At 35.5% G+C, this 16061-nt stretch overlaps 1 protein-coding gene across 1 annotated transcript in view; it reads right to left on the bottom strand.

Annotated features, from left to right (window-relative positions):
- Positions 1-16061, bottom strand: part of gcfc2 (GC-rich sequence DNA-binding factor 2) — a 50055-nt gene that overhangs the window by 22959 nt on the left and 11035 nt on the right. Inside the window, exons 4-8 of the mRNA XM_039748969.1 lie at positions 14427-14642; positions 10947-11050; positions 10534-10646; positions 6328-6511; positions 1406-1529 (exon numbers count right to left, since the gene is read on the bottom strand). Coding sequence (XP_039604903.1) covers positions 1406-1529; positions 6328-6511; positions 10534-10646; positions 10947-11050; positions 14427-14642 — 741 coding nt within the window. The remainder of the gene's footprint in view (positions 1-1405; positions 1530-6327; positions 6512-10533; positions 10647-10946; positions 11051-14426; positions 14643-16061) is intronic.

The raw sequence follows: 16061 nt of genomic DNA, 5'->3' as shown, positions 1-16061 counted from the left end.
GGAATTCATTATCTAATAATATTAAGGAGTCACCTTCAATTGAACTGTTTAAAACTACATTAAAGACCCATTTCTATTCTATTTCTTGACCTTCCGTGATACTGATGGAATCACTCTTCTTAGTCATTTGTTTCAATTTAGTGCTGGTTGTATTGTGTTTTATTGTATTTTATTCTACAGGGTGGGCCATACGTTTCCATACATAGGAAAATAAACATTTTTTTTTATGAAAAAACATTTTTATTTATATAATATGCTCTACATGACTGCCATGGTTTTGAAAACATTTCAATATGTGTCCGCCACTGCTGATGAACACGTATTAGCACAACTGGAGTTATGCTTGTAATGGCGTTGGTGATGTTAAAAACCATATGTATGGAAACTTATGGCCCACACTGCAATTATTTTACTTATGTTTATTGTAGGTTTTAATGTAAAGCACTTTGGCTACAGCATTACTTATATGGTTTTAGATGTGTTCCATGACTAAATTGACATGGACTTCATATCAGTGACAAAAGAAGCCTTATTATTAGCTCACTCTTCAGTCATCTATAAGATAGATACAGTGTTCTCAATGATTTGAGGATTGAGTTTTTGAGCACACATGGCTGTATAAAATAATTCTATAAATAAAGTACGGTAAAGGTAAAAATACAAAATAAATTCTGATTACACACACATATATACATACACATTATATATTTTAAAAGTGCCTGAGAATTGTGTGAAACATGGCTATCCAATGAAAAAGCCTTTAACAGATATTTAGACATGAAAAGAAGAACATGCACATAATAAATAAGACTTTATGACCAACACCCTCCGAACCAAACCTAATTAAAACCCCCTCCGCCCCTACTTATTTGTTATACATTGTCTTGGATTCCTAAACATTTATTCATTGTCCTCTGATGATGATTCCTGGTAGGATGGGAAAGCTTTGAAATAAAAAAACTATTTTAACATACGCAAATTATTGTCTCCCTTTGTGGATTTCCACCTATAAATATGCTCCCTTCCACATATTTATGTATTTATTTCCTGTAATTAATGTAACTAATAATATTGGGGGGAGGGGGGGTGGAGACCTTCACTAGTCACAAAGAAATATATATTAAAAACAACAAGTCCAACAAATACCTGGGTTTAAAACTGACATACATTTACAATTATACTTGTAATAACATGAAATAGTTTGCCAAGAATGCTTTCTAACTGAAACCACACTGCACATAGCTATAGGTAAAATAAAAAGTTGTGTAACCCAATGATATAACAGAAAGCAGACAACTCAAAAACTGAAAAGGTGTATTGCTGTGATAATCATCTCTAAGGAAAGAAAAGAATTAGATACAACTTAACAAGCACTTAATTTCACATGGAAAGTAGAGATACCCACTTGCGAGTTGTTGGATATAGGAGGATTCCTCTTTGACCTCCTCTCGTCTTTGATTTAGCTGTTTTTGAGCCTGATCTTTAAGCAAGTTATGCATTTCTGATTCAAGATCATCTATTAATTTTACCTGTGCAAGAAAAAATATATCCATATATATTATAGGCTAACATAAAATGAATTATCTAACACTTACATTCTTTTCACATGTGCACTCATGTAAAAAATAGGTGTGCTTTTTGTTCAAACACTAATATTTTTATTTTGGCTATATTGTGAAATCTAGCAGTAGTATTGTCGTGTGTGCAGTATCATGTTGCTACTCTCTGGTGCCATGATAAATACCTGATACACGTCTTTGGATTTGGAAAAGAAAACTGGAGGACCCAGAAAAAACCCACGCAAACAGAGAGAAAGGCCACACAGGCGGTTCACAGTGTGGTAACTAAACCATTACAGTAGAAATGAGATTTTAATTAAAAAAATTTTTTTTTGAATTCATGTTTGTGATAATTGGAATACGCCAGGTGTTTGATTATCTTAACGTCATGCATTTTAGTGTGTTGTTTTTGTTTCAGTTCAGTACTAAGCAAGTAAACTGTAGCATTTTGATGGAGTTTAAAAATTTAGACAATACCTTGAGGCAATTCCCAGCTGCTGCAAAGACCGATTCAGTCGTGGCACATTGGTAAAATACAGTATTAGTCATTTTGAGTTTAAATTTCTATCCCTTAATATTTTGTTTGGTGAGTCTTTATTAACTACAAGAGCAGGATGCGTACACAATTGTTACTCTTTTAAAATTGAAATGTATTAATGATGATGATAAAATTAACATTTATGAAGATAACAATGATAAGAAATAATAGATAAAATGCAGTACAATATAACAGTACACAGTATATGCTTTACAACAAGCTATACTAGTGTGCGGAACATTCTGTGCATCAAAAATAGTATATTTACTCAGAGTCACTTATTTCTGGACCTTCACTCCTGTCAGCTTACATCTGAACACTTGAATTATCCAGAGTTATGAAAAGGGCTCCATATTTAAATGCAACTACAAATTGTGTAAGTAACTGCAGGTACACTACGTGCAAGTGCAAGTGTTAATACTAATGCTAGAACCTTGAGATGGATTATTCTCTTTGTTTAATCAAGTAAGGGTGTATACAATATAATAAAACACTACTATTTGTGTGTGTGTGTCTCCAGTCCCAATGAACAATCTGATTAGGTAGTTTAGCTTTGGTCTGACTGGTCAGTTTTGTTTTGGTTGCTCAGTCGATTGTGATCAAAACAGGAAGTGCCAGGCAAGAGAGGATGATAGACACAAGGATACCGAGCAAAGGCATAGGAGGAACACTGAAAGTCACCTTCAAATATAGGAAGCATTTGGAAGAACACAAATGTTTTCATGCCGCGTAAAAGTGTCGACCATCGGCAGTAGTCAAAAAGCAGACCAAAGATAAGCAACTTGCCTCAAAATGTTTTTATGGGAATGCGATCAAGAGAATAAGTGCCAGTCAAGACATGTTGAGAAACATGAGGATACAGAGGAAAGACATAGGAGGAAAGCAGACAATAACGTAAGGCAAGAGATTATCAAATATAAAATATTTTTAGCTAGTATTATATAAAATCATTTAAATTTTGGTAAACGTGGCAATTCATATACAGTAACAGATCAAAAGAAAGGTAATACATACATTACATAAGACTTTTCTGGACAAAGCAGAGAAGAAAGAAATTTGAATGTTTGAATTTTTCTTTAATGGCTGCTGCTCGAGACATGTCAATGTGGTTTCTTTATCAGTCATACTTATAAAAACTTTTAGAAAAACCTCAATATTTATGTACGAAATAATAAGGAATCCACCTGCAAGAAAACCTTTGCTCTCTTAATTGTTAATGGTTTGGTCTGGTAGCACTTTAAATTAACAAATCATATCAAATTCCCGTTTTCTTAAAGAGAATAAATGTGCAGAATCACATTAATGTCACAATAAATAATTGCTGTTAGGCAAATCTGACCACAACCTGATTCATCTTATTCCCAACTACCAGCCTGTTATTAATAGGACAGAAACCTATTAACACCAAAATAGTGAAGAAGTGGAGCTAAAAAAAAACTCTGAATGACTGCTTCCAAATGTCAAACTGGGAAATGATGTGCGAGTTACACAGGGACAAAATCGAGGGTCTCTGTCACTGCATCACAGACTATATTAAATTCTGTGCCAACACAATTGTACCCACAAAGACAGTGCATTCCTTTCCAAACAACAAGCGCTGCATTACTAAGGAACTAAAAGGTCTCCTGAATGATGAAAAGAAGGCATTCAAATCTGGTGACAAAGAGGCTCTGAAGAACGTACAGCATGTGCTAAAGAAAAAACTGAGTGAAGGAAAGGAAGCTTACAAAGCTAAAACAGAAAACAAACTTACTCAGAATAATATGAAGGATGTCTGGAATGGACTGGGAATAATTACTGGACACAAGTAATCCAGAGTTCAGGTGCTAGAAGGGGATGTGGAAAAAGCTAATGCCTAGAACCAATATTTTAACAGATTCCCTCTCGTTGCCACCTTCTTCCAACTGCTAGTCTCCCCTCACCATACCTACTAATGTCAACTGAAATGACCAGTGACAAGTCCATCTCTGACCATCACTATTAGCTGTCCATAAATGAAGATCAAGTAAGGAGACAACTGAGGAAGCTACACACAGGAAAAGCTAAGGGAGCCAGATGAAGTCAGTCCTCATATTCTTAAGGCCTGTGCTGACCAATTTTGTGGTGTCCTCTGTTACCTGTTCAGTTTATCCCTAAGTCTTCAGAAACAGCTACTGATCTGGAAAACATCCTGATTGTTCAAGTACCAAAGAAGGCAGGCGCCTCCTCACCAAATGACTAAAGACTAGTGGCCTTTATGTCTCACGTCATGAAGACCTTTAAGAGACTGGTGCTGGACTAATGAATCCTCTTGTGACAGGCCAACTGGACCCACTGCCGTTTGCCTATCGGACAAAGATTAGAGTGGGGGACGCGATTATCCATCTGCTCCACAAGGCTTATTCTCACCAGCAGAAAGCTGGCAGAACTGTGAAGATTATGTTTTTTGATTTGTTCAGTGTCTTCAATACCATCCAGTTTTCTTTTTTAAGGGTTAAACTCAGAGATTTGCAGGTGGATGATCCTGTGGTGTCCTGGAAAGTGGGCTATCTGTCCGGCAGACCATAGTTTCTGAGACTCAAGGACTGCGTTTCTGATACAGGTTCAAGGAAAACTAGAGTACCTCAAGGAACAGTCCCGTTTCCTTTTCTCTTCACTCTGTACACATCAGACTATAAATATTACACCAGGTCATGTCACTTGCAGAAATTATCCAATGGTTCTGCACTTATGGGTGTATTGATAAAGGGAATGAGACAGAACATAGGAGTCAGGTGGAGAAGTTTGGTTTTGCTGATGTTAAGATGCAGACAATTCTCTTTGCACCAAGAAACAAGGAACTGCATATAGACTTTTGCTGCATCAAAGAGCTTCTGTTTGTGGTCACTATTCAAGGAATGGATGTGGAGGTGGTCTATTCCTACCATTATCTGGGGGTCTACATTAATGAAAGTCTGGACTGGTCTTGGAACTATATAAGAAGGGACTAAGCAAGCTCCTTTTCCTTAGGAGACTGCGTTATTTTAATGTAAGAAGTGACATCCTTCAAATCTTTTACAACTCTGTGAAGGCCATAAGGATTTTCTATGCTGTGGTGTGCTGAGCTGGTAGTATCACTTCAAGGGAGGCCCACCGAATCAATAAGCTAATTAAAAGGGCAAGCTCAGTTATGGGACACACTTTGGACCCCCTGGAGGTAGTAGCAAAGGAGAGAATTAAAACTGAGTGCCATTATGAACAAAGCTGCACGTCCTCACTGGGACACACAATGAATTACTCACAAGACGTTTGTAAACAAACACTACTGGGGCCCCTTTATACAAACAGCAATACATCGGCGTAATGCGTCCCTGTGACTGTGACAGCAAAGTCATAGCTTTTCTTTCTTTTTAATTTTTTTTCTTTATAGTCATCCAGTGTGTGTTCAGACTAAAGTATGTGTGTAGATTTATTTATTTACTTACTTATCTACCTATTTGTGTATTTATGTATTTTAAAGAGCTTTTGTAAAAAAGCCAAATGTCCCCTTGGGGGAAAAATAAAAATCTGTCTATCCATCCATTCATCCAATGTTTCAGTCCATTTGTGGAGAAATTTTCCCCCTGCTTTCTCGTCTGAATTATTGTGCCTTTAAGTGCCCAAAAACGATTAGCTATTTAAAAATCAAACTAGGGCCATAGGTTTGATATGAAAGTGAGGCTTAAGTGTCCCACTTGGCCAATGGTTTCAGAATCATAAAGTTGCTGTCAATTTATCTTTATGTCCATAACTAGTAAATACTGACATAGCAGAAACACTGCTGCTGGCTGCACTGGTTTTAGTTGGTTGCCTCATCTCAAGTGAAAAGAGGCTATTGTCTAAATAGTTCTCCAAAAGCAAAAAATGCATACACAAGAAAGGCAGGTGCAATAACGTGAGTAGTGAGAAAAGTGCTGTATAAATGCAAATAATAATAATAAAAACAATAACTAATAATAATAATAAATTATATTGTGCAATGCATTCAATGTATGTTGTTGTACTCATTGTCTTTTTTCTTTTGCCAATTATTGGTATTGCATTGCGGTTACTAGTTTAAGGGGGACATTCTAGGAAAAAAAGTGTACTTGTATTAAACATTTCAACACAAACAAGAAACTGAATATTCAATTATTGCAGCTAAAGCTTGAAACCAGCTTGTAATAAGGTATTTGATGAAATGAAAGCAATTTGACATATTTTTTACCCATATGTTACATATCTTTGGCCTACCTTTTCATTAAGGCAGTCCACAAGATTGTGAGCATATATTCTCATTTCTTTATAAAACCTGTAGAGTTCATCTGAGATATTATTCTCAGCATTTTCTAAACTGCTCCTCACATTTTCAATATCCAATTGAATTTTCGTTTGATTCCTCTGATGAGCACGATGAACCTCCAGCAAGGACTCAAGCCTAAGTAAAATAGAAATTACTACTTTTACATCAAAAACATTTTGTTGATATTTACATTCTAAAAACACTCTCATCTGAAGATTAAAACAAAGGAAAAATATAATATAGTATGCTGTACAGGCCTATCAAGTTTCCAAATAATCATTATTTTTCATTTAAATGATTCAATATTGATTTTCAAAATCTCAAGATCAATCTTGTGAATCTCTATCCTTCTCATTTCCTAGTCGTGGCCAAAAGTATTGAAAATGACACAAGTATTGCTTTACACAAAGTTTGCTGCTTCAGTGTTTTTAGATCTTTTTGTCAGATGTTTCTATGGTATAATTACAAGCATTTCATAAGTTTCAAAGGCTTTTACTGATAACTACATTAAGTTTATGCCTGCCAATAGCCAATATTTGCAGGGTTGGCCCTTATTTTTCAAGACCTCTGCAATTCACCCTGGCATGCTGTCAATCAACATCTGGGCCAAATCCTGATTGATGGCAGCCCATTCTTGCATAAGCAATGATTGGAGTTTGTCAGAATTTGTGGGTTTTTGATTGTCCATCCGCCTTTTGAGGAATGACCATAAGTTCTCAATGGGATTAAGGTCTGGGGAGTTTCCTGGCCATGGACCCAAAATTTCAATGTTTTGATCCCTCAGCCACTTAGTTATAACTTTTGCCTTATGGAATGGTGCTCCATCATGCTGGAAAAGGCAGTGATTGTCACTAAACTGTTCTTGTAAGGTTGGGAGAAGTTGATTTCGGAGGATGTTTTGGTACCAAGAGCAATCAAGTATTTCTACTTAAATGTCATTCCATGCTTATGAATACGTCATGAAGTTACTATGTAGATGCCCTTCACAGAAAGTGTTACCAAATTGTCACATTATATTAATATTCTCTATGCATGGCTAAGTAATCTCTAAAACAGCCACCACTTTCAATCAAGATAAAATCCATATCAAATTAGTGCATTGTTTGAACACCCTGCCTAATTATGTAGAGTTTCTTTCCATATCTGTGCAGGTCTTCCTCCTTCATCCTGAAAGACATGCAAGATAGGTTACCTGCCAGTCTAAATTGGCTCCAGTAATGTGAGCCCCCAAGTTATTTTCAGCTTCACTGTCGGGATGGGTCCCAGCCTCCTGCAACACTGAACTAGACTAGACAAGTTTATATATGTGTATGTTTTGTAAAGGATACCTGTTAAATACATAATCACTCAAACACACCTTCACTGGCATAAAGTGTGTTTCTCTATTTAAATGTCATACATAATTACAGCATCCACATTAATTCTTTAAGGAAGTTAATTTAGTATACATGAAAACACTAAAAAGGTGCTTAATTAATATAGTTAGTATGAAACAGATGATTTAGACAAATGACTCAGGTACAAGTGTTTTGAAATGAACAGAAAAACAAGGAAGCAACCATTTTCCTTGAAAGACCTTCTGCTGCTAACTTCCTGTTAAATCCTGTCCAGCCCAGCTCAACATTAATTGGCTTGCAAAAACAAACAGGACTCTCCTACTGTATAGGCCAGCATGCAGCAACTGTTTTTCAAGCTCACACACAAACATCACCCACAGGCAACAATGTAAAACATAATTTTATAAATGTCTAGATTAAGAATATTCGGGTTACAGCTGAAACTGAAATACACAACTTAAACTTTTGGGGTGCACCACAGTTATGAACTTATTAATTTATCTTTTTTGCCCTGAGTATTTTACAAAATGTAGCTATCGTGTACTGGGCTTACCAGTTACATCAAACAATACAAAGAGGAAGCAGTTTTGCCTGAGAGATGTCAGTTATCATGCAACATCTAACCACCAGACCTCTTGATGCAACAACCATTCAAGCTCTACATTTCACTTTATTCTCTTTCTTAACCAAATGCCCAGGAAGGTTTAGTTGGCAAATTGGCACTGGTTTAATTTCTTTGGGGACTTCAGGGTCTACAACTTTTCTTTACCTAATATTTACAATCGGCAAGCGGTTTTTGTTATCTTCCTGTACATGTTATGTTCTTTAGCACATCTTATGTAAGCAAGTATGACATGTCTCCCTGTTAGAAAATGTTTGGGAATCTATCTGAAGAACAAATGGCAAAAATACAACTATTTCTTAACTTTTTATGAACATACGTAAACCTCACATAACTACTCCTTTCTAAAGCAGATTAAGAGAAAATACCATCTAATTAAAGCAAGTTAAGATTGAATACTGGTTGTGAAAATGGTTTTAACAAATATTTGTAGCAACAAGAACCTGGAAACAACTTCTCCAGCCTTTACCTTAGCAATGATTAATACATAGTCAAAAAACACTTATTTGTATAGTTTTTACAAAATTTATTTTGTCCAGATGAAATGTCACTTCCATTTTTAAGGATCGGGTTTTGTTAGACAATGAGTAAAGGAAACCTGGTGCAGTTAAAATATGATTTTACAAATCAATTTTCTGTAGGTGCAGTAACATTTTTTGCACACAATTTTCTATAGTTTTTCTATGACTTTTGCATGTACTTGCACATCTAGATCTCATTATTTGTAATTATAAAAGAAAAATGCCATAAGTAAGCCAAGTATATCAAACAACTGTAAGGCGTGACCGTTTAACAGAGCATTTTACTTGCTTAGACAATTTAGTGTCTAAGCTACAAAGGAATTCTATCAATAGTAAAGATCTGAATAAAAAAAGGAAGGCCTTCAGAACTTTCTTTTTAGCAGTTATGGTAATGTACAGATCATCCAAAAGAAATAAATGTATACCTGAGCACTATATACTTCAGAATATTCAAATTGTTTTATCTATGTACATCAGTCATGGTTCAGAGAATTACCCAGGAGATTCAGAGAAATTTAACTGCTGAGGTATATATACATTATAAAAGAGAAATATTAAAACCCAATAAATTTCATAGATCAGTATTAACAAAATATTCTGAGCCATTTGCACCAAATCTCTGCCAAAGTAACTCAAATCCATCAGGACCCAATCCGAGGTATTACCTGGTAAACCACAGAGTGTACTGTTTCTTTGTAAATTATGTAAAGCTACAACATAGGTCTAGTGATGCCTGTAGCACAATATGCCAGTGCTCACATACGTTTGTTCTTCTAGGCCTCACAGAATCTTATTGGCAGGACAAGAGCTTTTTGGCAACAATCAAAGTTCAAATGTCACACCTGTAATTCCACACTATTATGCTACCCAGCATGATAAAGACCGAAGAATAAATCACACAGATGTGGTTCGAATTTAAGTTTTCTGCCCACCAACCTTAAAAGTAAAGCCTAAAATATCTGAAAGATTTCAATCTTACGAGATGTTTCACCTATTTTGAAATCAATAAAAAAATCCTCTTTACCTCGCCTCACTTTTAGATACATTTTCATTTCTGATTAGAACTCTTAGAGGACACAGAGAGTCAACAGACTTTTAAGACAAGAGGACACAGTGAAGCATAAGAAGCAGAGACCACAAGGATATGTAAATCAGCAAATGAAGGAAATTGGTTCTAACATTTATTTTTGTCAGGATGGAGGACCGAAAAACCAAAACCAAAACCAAAAAAGCGAGCAGAACGACATAATTCAATAATCATGTGACGGAGAATAGAAATAAAAAAATTGAATTGGCTTAGAAAAACAGAATGGACAGTTGATTATAGTGGGAGACTATATAACAACCAAAAAAAGCAGATTTCATAGACCTAACAAGTTAAAAAAAAATAAAACTGATCAATTTTTACAAGTAAATCCGCTGGTTGAAACAAATATGATTTGAACAAGAAATGATACAGCATCTCTACAAATTTCTGAGGTCAGTGAAAGCTTTTTGGATCAGTCTTTGGCTTGATGTTCTCCTCAGAAGAATATGCCAAGGATAATCACTGCATGGATTACAACATTCCCAAAGGCACAGTTTTAATGCCCACTGAAATATCCAAGCCATTTCATCACATCAAGATCACAGTCCTCAATAACTGTTCAGTGAATTACACAATAAAATGTATTTTACCTTTTAGTAAGTCGCTTCTTCATTGTTTCAAGGTTTACTGGAGGCAAAGATGAAGGAACAAAACACTTCTTCTGAGTTCTTTCTGTTTCATTTAAGTTAGGACCACATGGCATCTAGTGGAAAAATACAAACTGTTTCTTGAACAGCAGACTTGCAGTAAGTAAATAAAGAGTGAACAGCAACTTGAATACATAAATCTCTTGCTTATGATGATGTGTTTCATTCTGTACTGTGCTACATTGCAAAAAGGCCTATGTCATCCAAAAATGTTTACTGGAGAAGAACAGCAGCCTTAACCAATATCTTACCAATTTTAAGTGTTGAGCAGCGACATTTAGAATGAATCAAAACATGCATATTTTTATAGATTCTTACAAGTTGCAAATTTCAGAACAATTAATAGGGCTCTATACCGGAGGGATTTTTGTCCCTTTCCCAATTTGCTGCTTTTCCCAAAGAATGTCATCGTCTTTATCTTCTAGGCTTTCAGGGATTTCCTCTTCACTTTCATCCATGCCTGTTGTGACAAAGAAAAGTATAGTTACAGGACACTGTATAGTGCTGGCACAAACAAATCATCTGCTAGGAACAGGCAGACCTTTACATGTAATTTGAGTGAAATTCAGAGAACAGACGTGAATCCTAAGTACCAAATTTTGTACAGTTAAGCCTTTCCTCCATGCAACAGCAATTGATGATTCATAAAAAGATATAAAAGTATAACATTATGTAAATAAACATTCTGATCCCATTCTAAATTAGCAATCATCTCTCTGTATACTTATTTAAAAACTACAAACAACTATATAAAGGCATCAACCAAATAATTATCACAACAAAATCACTATCAAGTTTGAGAAGATGCTTTGCTGCTGTGAATTTAAGTAAAACAAAAACTGAATTGGGTAAATCTCTCAAACTCAAGATTTAATATATAAAAAATCCATCTTCTAAACCTGATTTTTACTAAGCAGGCTGCAAGGAAGCAGCCTATCTCAGAAGGTTACAAGGCAGGAACAATCTCTGGAGCATTCATTGTTAAATAAAAGTGTCAATTTATGTGCTTTACTATCATTCAGTGTGTGTGTCTCGGTCTTTCCTTCTCAGTGTTTGTTACAATGTTGTTCATGACTTTGCAAAGTGGCAACAATAACGTGCAGCTTAGCACAATATTCTGTCTTATTATGTTTTCCGTCTTCTTCTTCTACTTGGATTTTTGTTATTATCTTTGTAATGGTGCCTCAGCATTAGTATCTGAAAACTACAAAATGTCATAATAAGTGTCAGTTTACATACTTCAAGGAATGATGCAAAATCGTGACATCATTTATTCTTAGTCGACTAGGACACTTAACAAATACTTCTTATGTCCCACTCTGAAGTAAGACAAATTCTGATCTTAGTGTGACTTTTAGCGCAATTGCTACAAGTAATTCTGAGATGTCTAATAAATATAGGCCCAGGCCTGGAGTGTTCATGTGCTTCTTTTAAGCAACCATGCATAAACTAAAAACATTTGCCTTGCGTACACACCTTCAAAAAGGTAATAGGAATAAAAGAAAGCATACAGAGATATAATTTCAATAGTTTGTGTACCCTAATAAAATATTATTTCTATCTAGGTGAAGGAGAAAAACTTGGCTGTAGTCTAGTCTGTTTAAATATGTTACATGAAGAGTATATTAGAGGATAGGTAAAGGTACCAGCAATTTTAAGACATGACTCCAAAATATGTTTACATATATACAGTAGATAACTATCTGGAAGAGATACTCACATTATACCTTAGAATAGTCAATAATAATCTTGGTAAGCACTGGACAGATGATAAGAGGTAGGAAGTCACTGTACCACTGTTTTTCTGGTAGTTGTAGTACAGTGATGGCGAACCATTTAGAAACCAAGTGCCCAAACTGCAATCCAAAACCCACTTATTTATCGCAAAATGCCAACATGGCAATTTAACCTGAATACCACTTAAAACTGAACACCAGCATAACCAAGGAGCTTGTGGTGGATTTTAGGAGGCCCAGGCCCATAATGGACTCCGTGATCATCAGAGGTGAGTGTGTGCAGAGGGTACAGACCTATAAATACCTGGGAGTGCAGCTGGATGATAAATTGGACTGAACTGCCAATACTGATGCTCTGTCTGTCTATCTACTGAGCTTTTAGTTTAGAAAAGCCACTCATACATTAACATCTTTTGTCTTAAAAGAAAAAAAATAGCGGAGCTTTCAATGATACAAACAACTTTTGTTGAAAGGTAAAAGTTTGCATTCGGTATGCTTTTGAACAATTAATGTGCTTTTGCTGTTGTATGCATGCTGATAATTTGTCTAACCTTGGCTCATACTTTGTAAGCTTGAGTTACAGGACACTCACAAAGCTCCTGGAAACCGTACCATAACCCTAGTTTTCAATTTTGCTGGCACAAACAAATCATTTTGAAAATACTGAGTGTTTTGGAAAAAGCCAAGAAATTATAAGACTAATAGGTTTATTGTCTTTTATTTTTTCTTCATTATGTAAAGCACTTTGAGCTAACAGGCAGACCTTTACATGTAATTTGAGTGAAAAGAAGTGGTCAACTTAAAAAGTCGCCTCAGACCTATACAGAACAGATTGTCAATGTAATTGTTTTGTCGTGAATCCTAAGTACCAAATTTTGTACAGTTAAGCCTTTCCTCCATGCAACAGGTGCTCATCAGTTGATGATTCATAAAAGATATAAAAGTATAACATTATGTAAATAAACATTCTGATCCCATTCTAAATTATTGTGCAATCATCTCTTATTTAATTATGCTGTATACTTATTTAAAAGCTGAAGCTACAAACAACTATATAAAGGCATCAACTAAATAGAACTTGAAATAATTATCACAACAAAATCACTATCAAGTTTGAGAAGATGCTTTGCTGCTGTGAATTTAAGTAAAACAAAAACTGAATTGGGTAAATCTCTCAAACTCAAGATTTAATATATAAAAAAAGATTAAATACACAAGAATCAAACAGTTTTATATCTGTACCACTCGGTGTACTTGCATCGAAGGTTCCCAGCTGTGCTGGTGCCATCTCGTGCTATGTCCATAGCTGTATTTAATGTTACCTTAGTCCTGGCACTTAAAACTTTCTCTCGCAGTTTCACTGAGTTTGTGTCAAACACCACCCTGACCATCTCATCTTCCTCTCCATAAGCACAGTCCTTCACCCGTGAATATTTACCCGTGGCAGTTTGCTATTGGATTGCCGCTGACGGACGGCCTTATATGGGCAGGCACTAAATTACAAGCGCCAGCGCAGCCTGTCTATGAACTTAATTTAAAGTGTAGGTTTACATCGTGCTTTGTTTCCGAAGTAGCAGAACTCATCAATATGGTTGTATATGTCACTCGCTCGCTTCTTATTGTTTCGCTGCCTTCTCAATTATATAATGCATGTTTTATTAAGTGCTTTTTTGAGCTCTTCCTGGTTTTCTATGTACTGCGTGATTACGTGGGAGGCGTGATGATGTCACACGAAACTCCGCCCCCATGGCGTTGAAGCTCATCTCCATTACAGTAAATGTAGAAAAACTGCTTCCAGTTATGACCATTACGCGTAGAATTTCGATATAAAACCTGCCCAACTTTTGTAAGGAAGCTGTAAGGAATGAACCTGCCAAATTTCAGCCTTCCACCCACACGGGAAGTTGGAGAATTAGTGATGAGTCAGTGAGTGAGTGAGTGCTTTGCCTTTTATTAGTATAGATTTATACTATAGATATATACTGTGTGTATATATATATATATATATATATATATATATATATATATATATATATATATATCATTTTCCATTTTTACTTGTTTTTATTAGCAATTTTATGTGACTATCATTTATCTTACCTGCTGTTTCTGCTATTCTTTGTCTTAAAGTCCTTGGTTTTGGAGCAAAGTGTATTATTTGATTAACATCATCTGAATCTTCATCAGAATCCACAGTCCCATTTCCCTGTCTGTGGTATTCACGATTGGTGTTCAAAGGTATGTAGTCCTTCTGTACTCTAGCAAGCTGTCGACGCCGTTTTGCCGCCTCAATGCATTTAGCATCAGGAATAGCATCTATAATGAATAAAGCACATAATACATAATTAATATAACTTCTGACTTTTAAACTTTTTAAGAAACTACTAACTAGAAAAGAAAAAAAACGTATTGTACATTAATCAGCATGTAGATGTGCACTGTAAATTGTCACTGTTGTGATCTGTACTTGAAAATAAGGAGATTAGACTAAAACGTGGGCTTTAATGCAGAGTAAGCACGCTTAAGAAACAGAAGTGTATGTTCCAAATATAAAGGCATCATCTCCACAAAAGAGGGGAACTGGGAGGTCTGCTTGAGAGATTTAGATTGAAAGGCTTTATTACTGTATTAATTTGCTACACGCATGAGAAACTGCTATGTGCTTTGAAACCATGAATTCCCAACAGAGAACAACTGGCTGCAAACACCGTACAGCTTACTGAAATGACAAACAAATGAGCAGGTGTGCATTTTAATGATCAACAGCCTCTGGTCTATAGTTGTAGCAGTCCACATCAATTTTTGGTGACATAACAGAATACATAAAATGAAATCTAGCCCTTTCCGCTTGTCAAGAAAATTTTCTGTCAGTTACATGATGTATTATTAGCTATAAGATTCTCTCTATGTTTCTTACAGCATCACCAGTTAACAAAGCAGACCAGGACATCTCCATCATAATGGTGGACTTCTTCAATAGCATTAAAAAAAAAAAAAGTTTTACCAAATTACTCTCAGCAGTTAGTAACAGTGGAATAACCATTATGCTGGGTGTTAAAAGGGAGAGCTGCTCAGTGCATTACCTCATTTTGGCAAGTCTGACCATGCCTCCATTGTTCTCCATCCTGTTAATAAACAAAGAATTTAACACCAGCAACTACTGTAATAACTGTAAAACAACAGACAGTCTCTGCTGAGCAACAGTTTAAGGCAACATAAAAGTGACAACTGAAGTATATAAACTTTCATCTGCACAGATGGCAAGTCAAGTTGTAAATTAAATAATATGTAGATAGATACTGTTTGTTTCTATCAGAAAGATCCAAATATATCTAAATTATAAACATTGTACAAGTAATAAAACTTGAAATAATATAAAAATCAGAATGTTGGGATTCCAATTGTAGAAAAAGTTTTCCTTACAATGAATATACTGTAAGCACCGATTTGAAGCCACCCACTCACATTACACATTAGAAGGTCCCAGAAGATTTTATCCTCAATTCCAGAGTCATCATGTAGTTTTCACTACTGGTTTAAATTGAAAATGTCAATCTTTTTAGCAGAGGGTTCTTATATGACCAATCAGCAAAGATGATTTATGAAGGACGTTTAAGAATGTACAATCTGTAAAGCAGCTGCCACAGATGATGTTTCACCCCACATTTCAAAACCCTATCAATTAGTCCCAAAGTTAGCATATATTTTGCCTGTTTGTGGAACATGTGAATTCTA

This window comes from Polypterus senegalus, chromosome 3 (genome assembly GCF_016835505.1).
Source record: "Polypterus senegalus isolate Bchr_013 chromosome 3, ASM1683550v1, whole genome shotgun sequence".
In the NCBI taxonomy this organism is placed as follows: domain Eukaryota; kingdom Metazoa; phylum Chordata; class Cladistia; order Polypteriformes; family Polypteridae; genus Polypterus; species Polypterus senegalus.
Note: the sequence above shows the minus strand (reverse complement) of the source record. Positions and strands in the feature narration are given on the sequence as shown.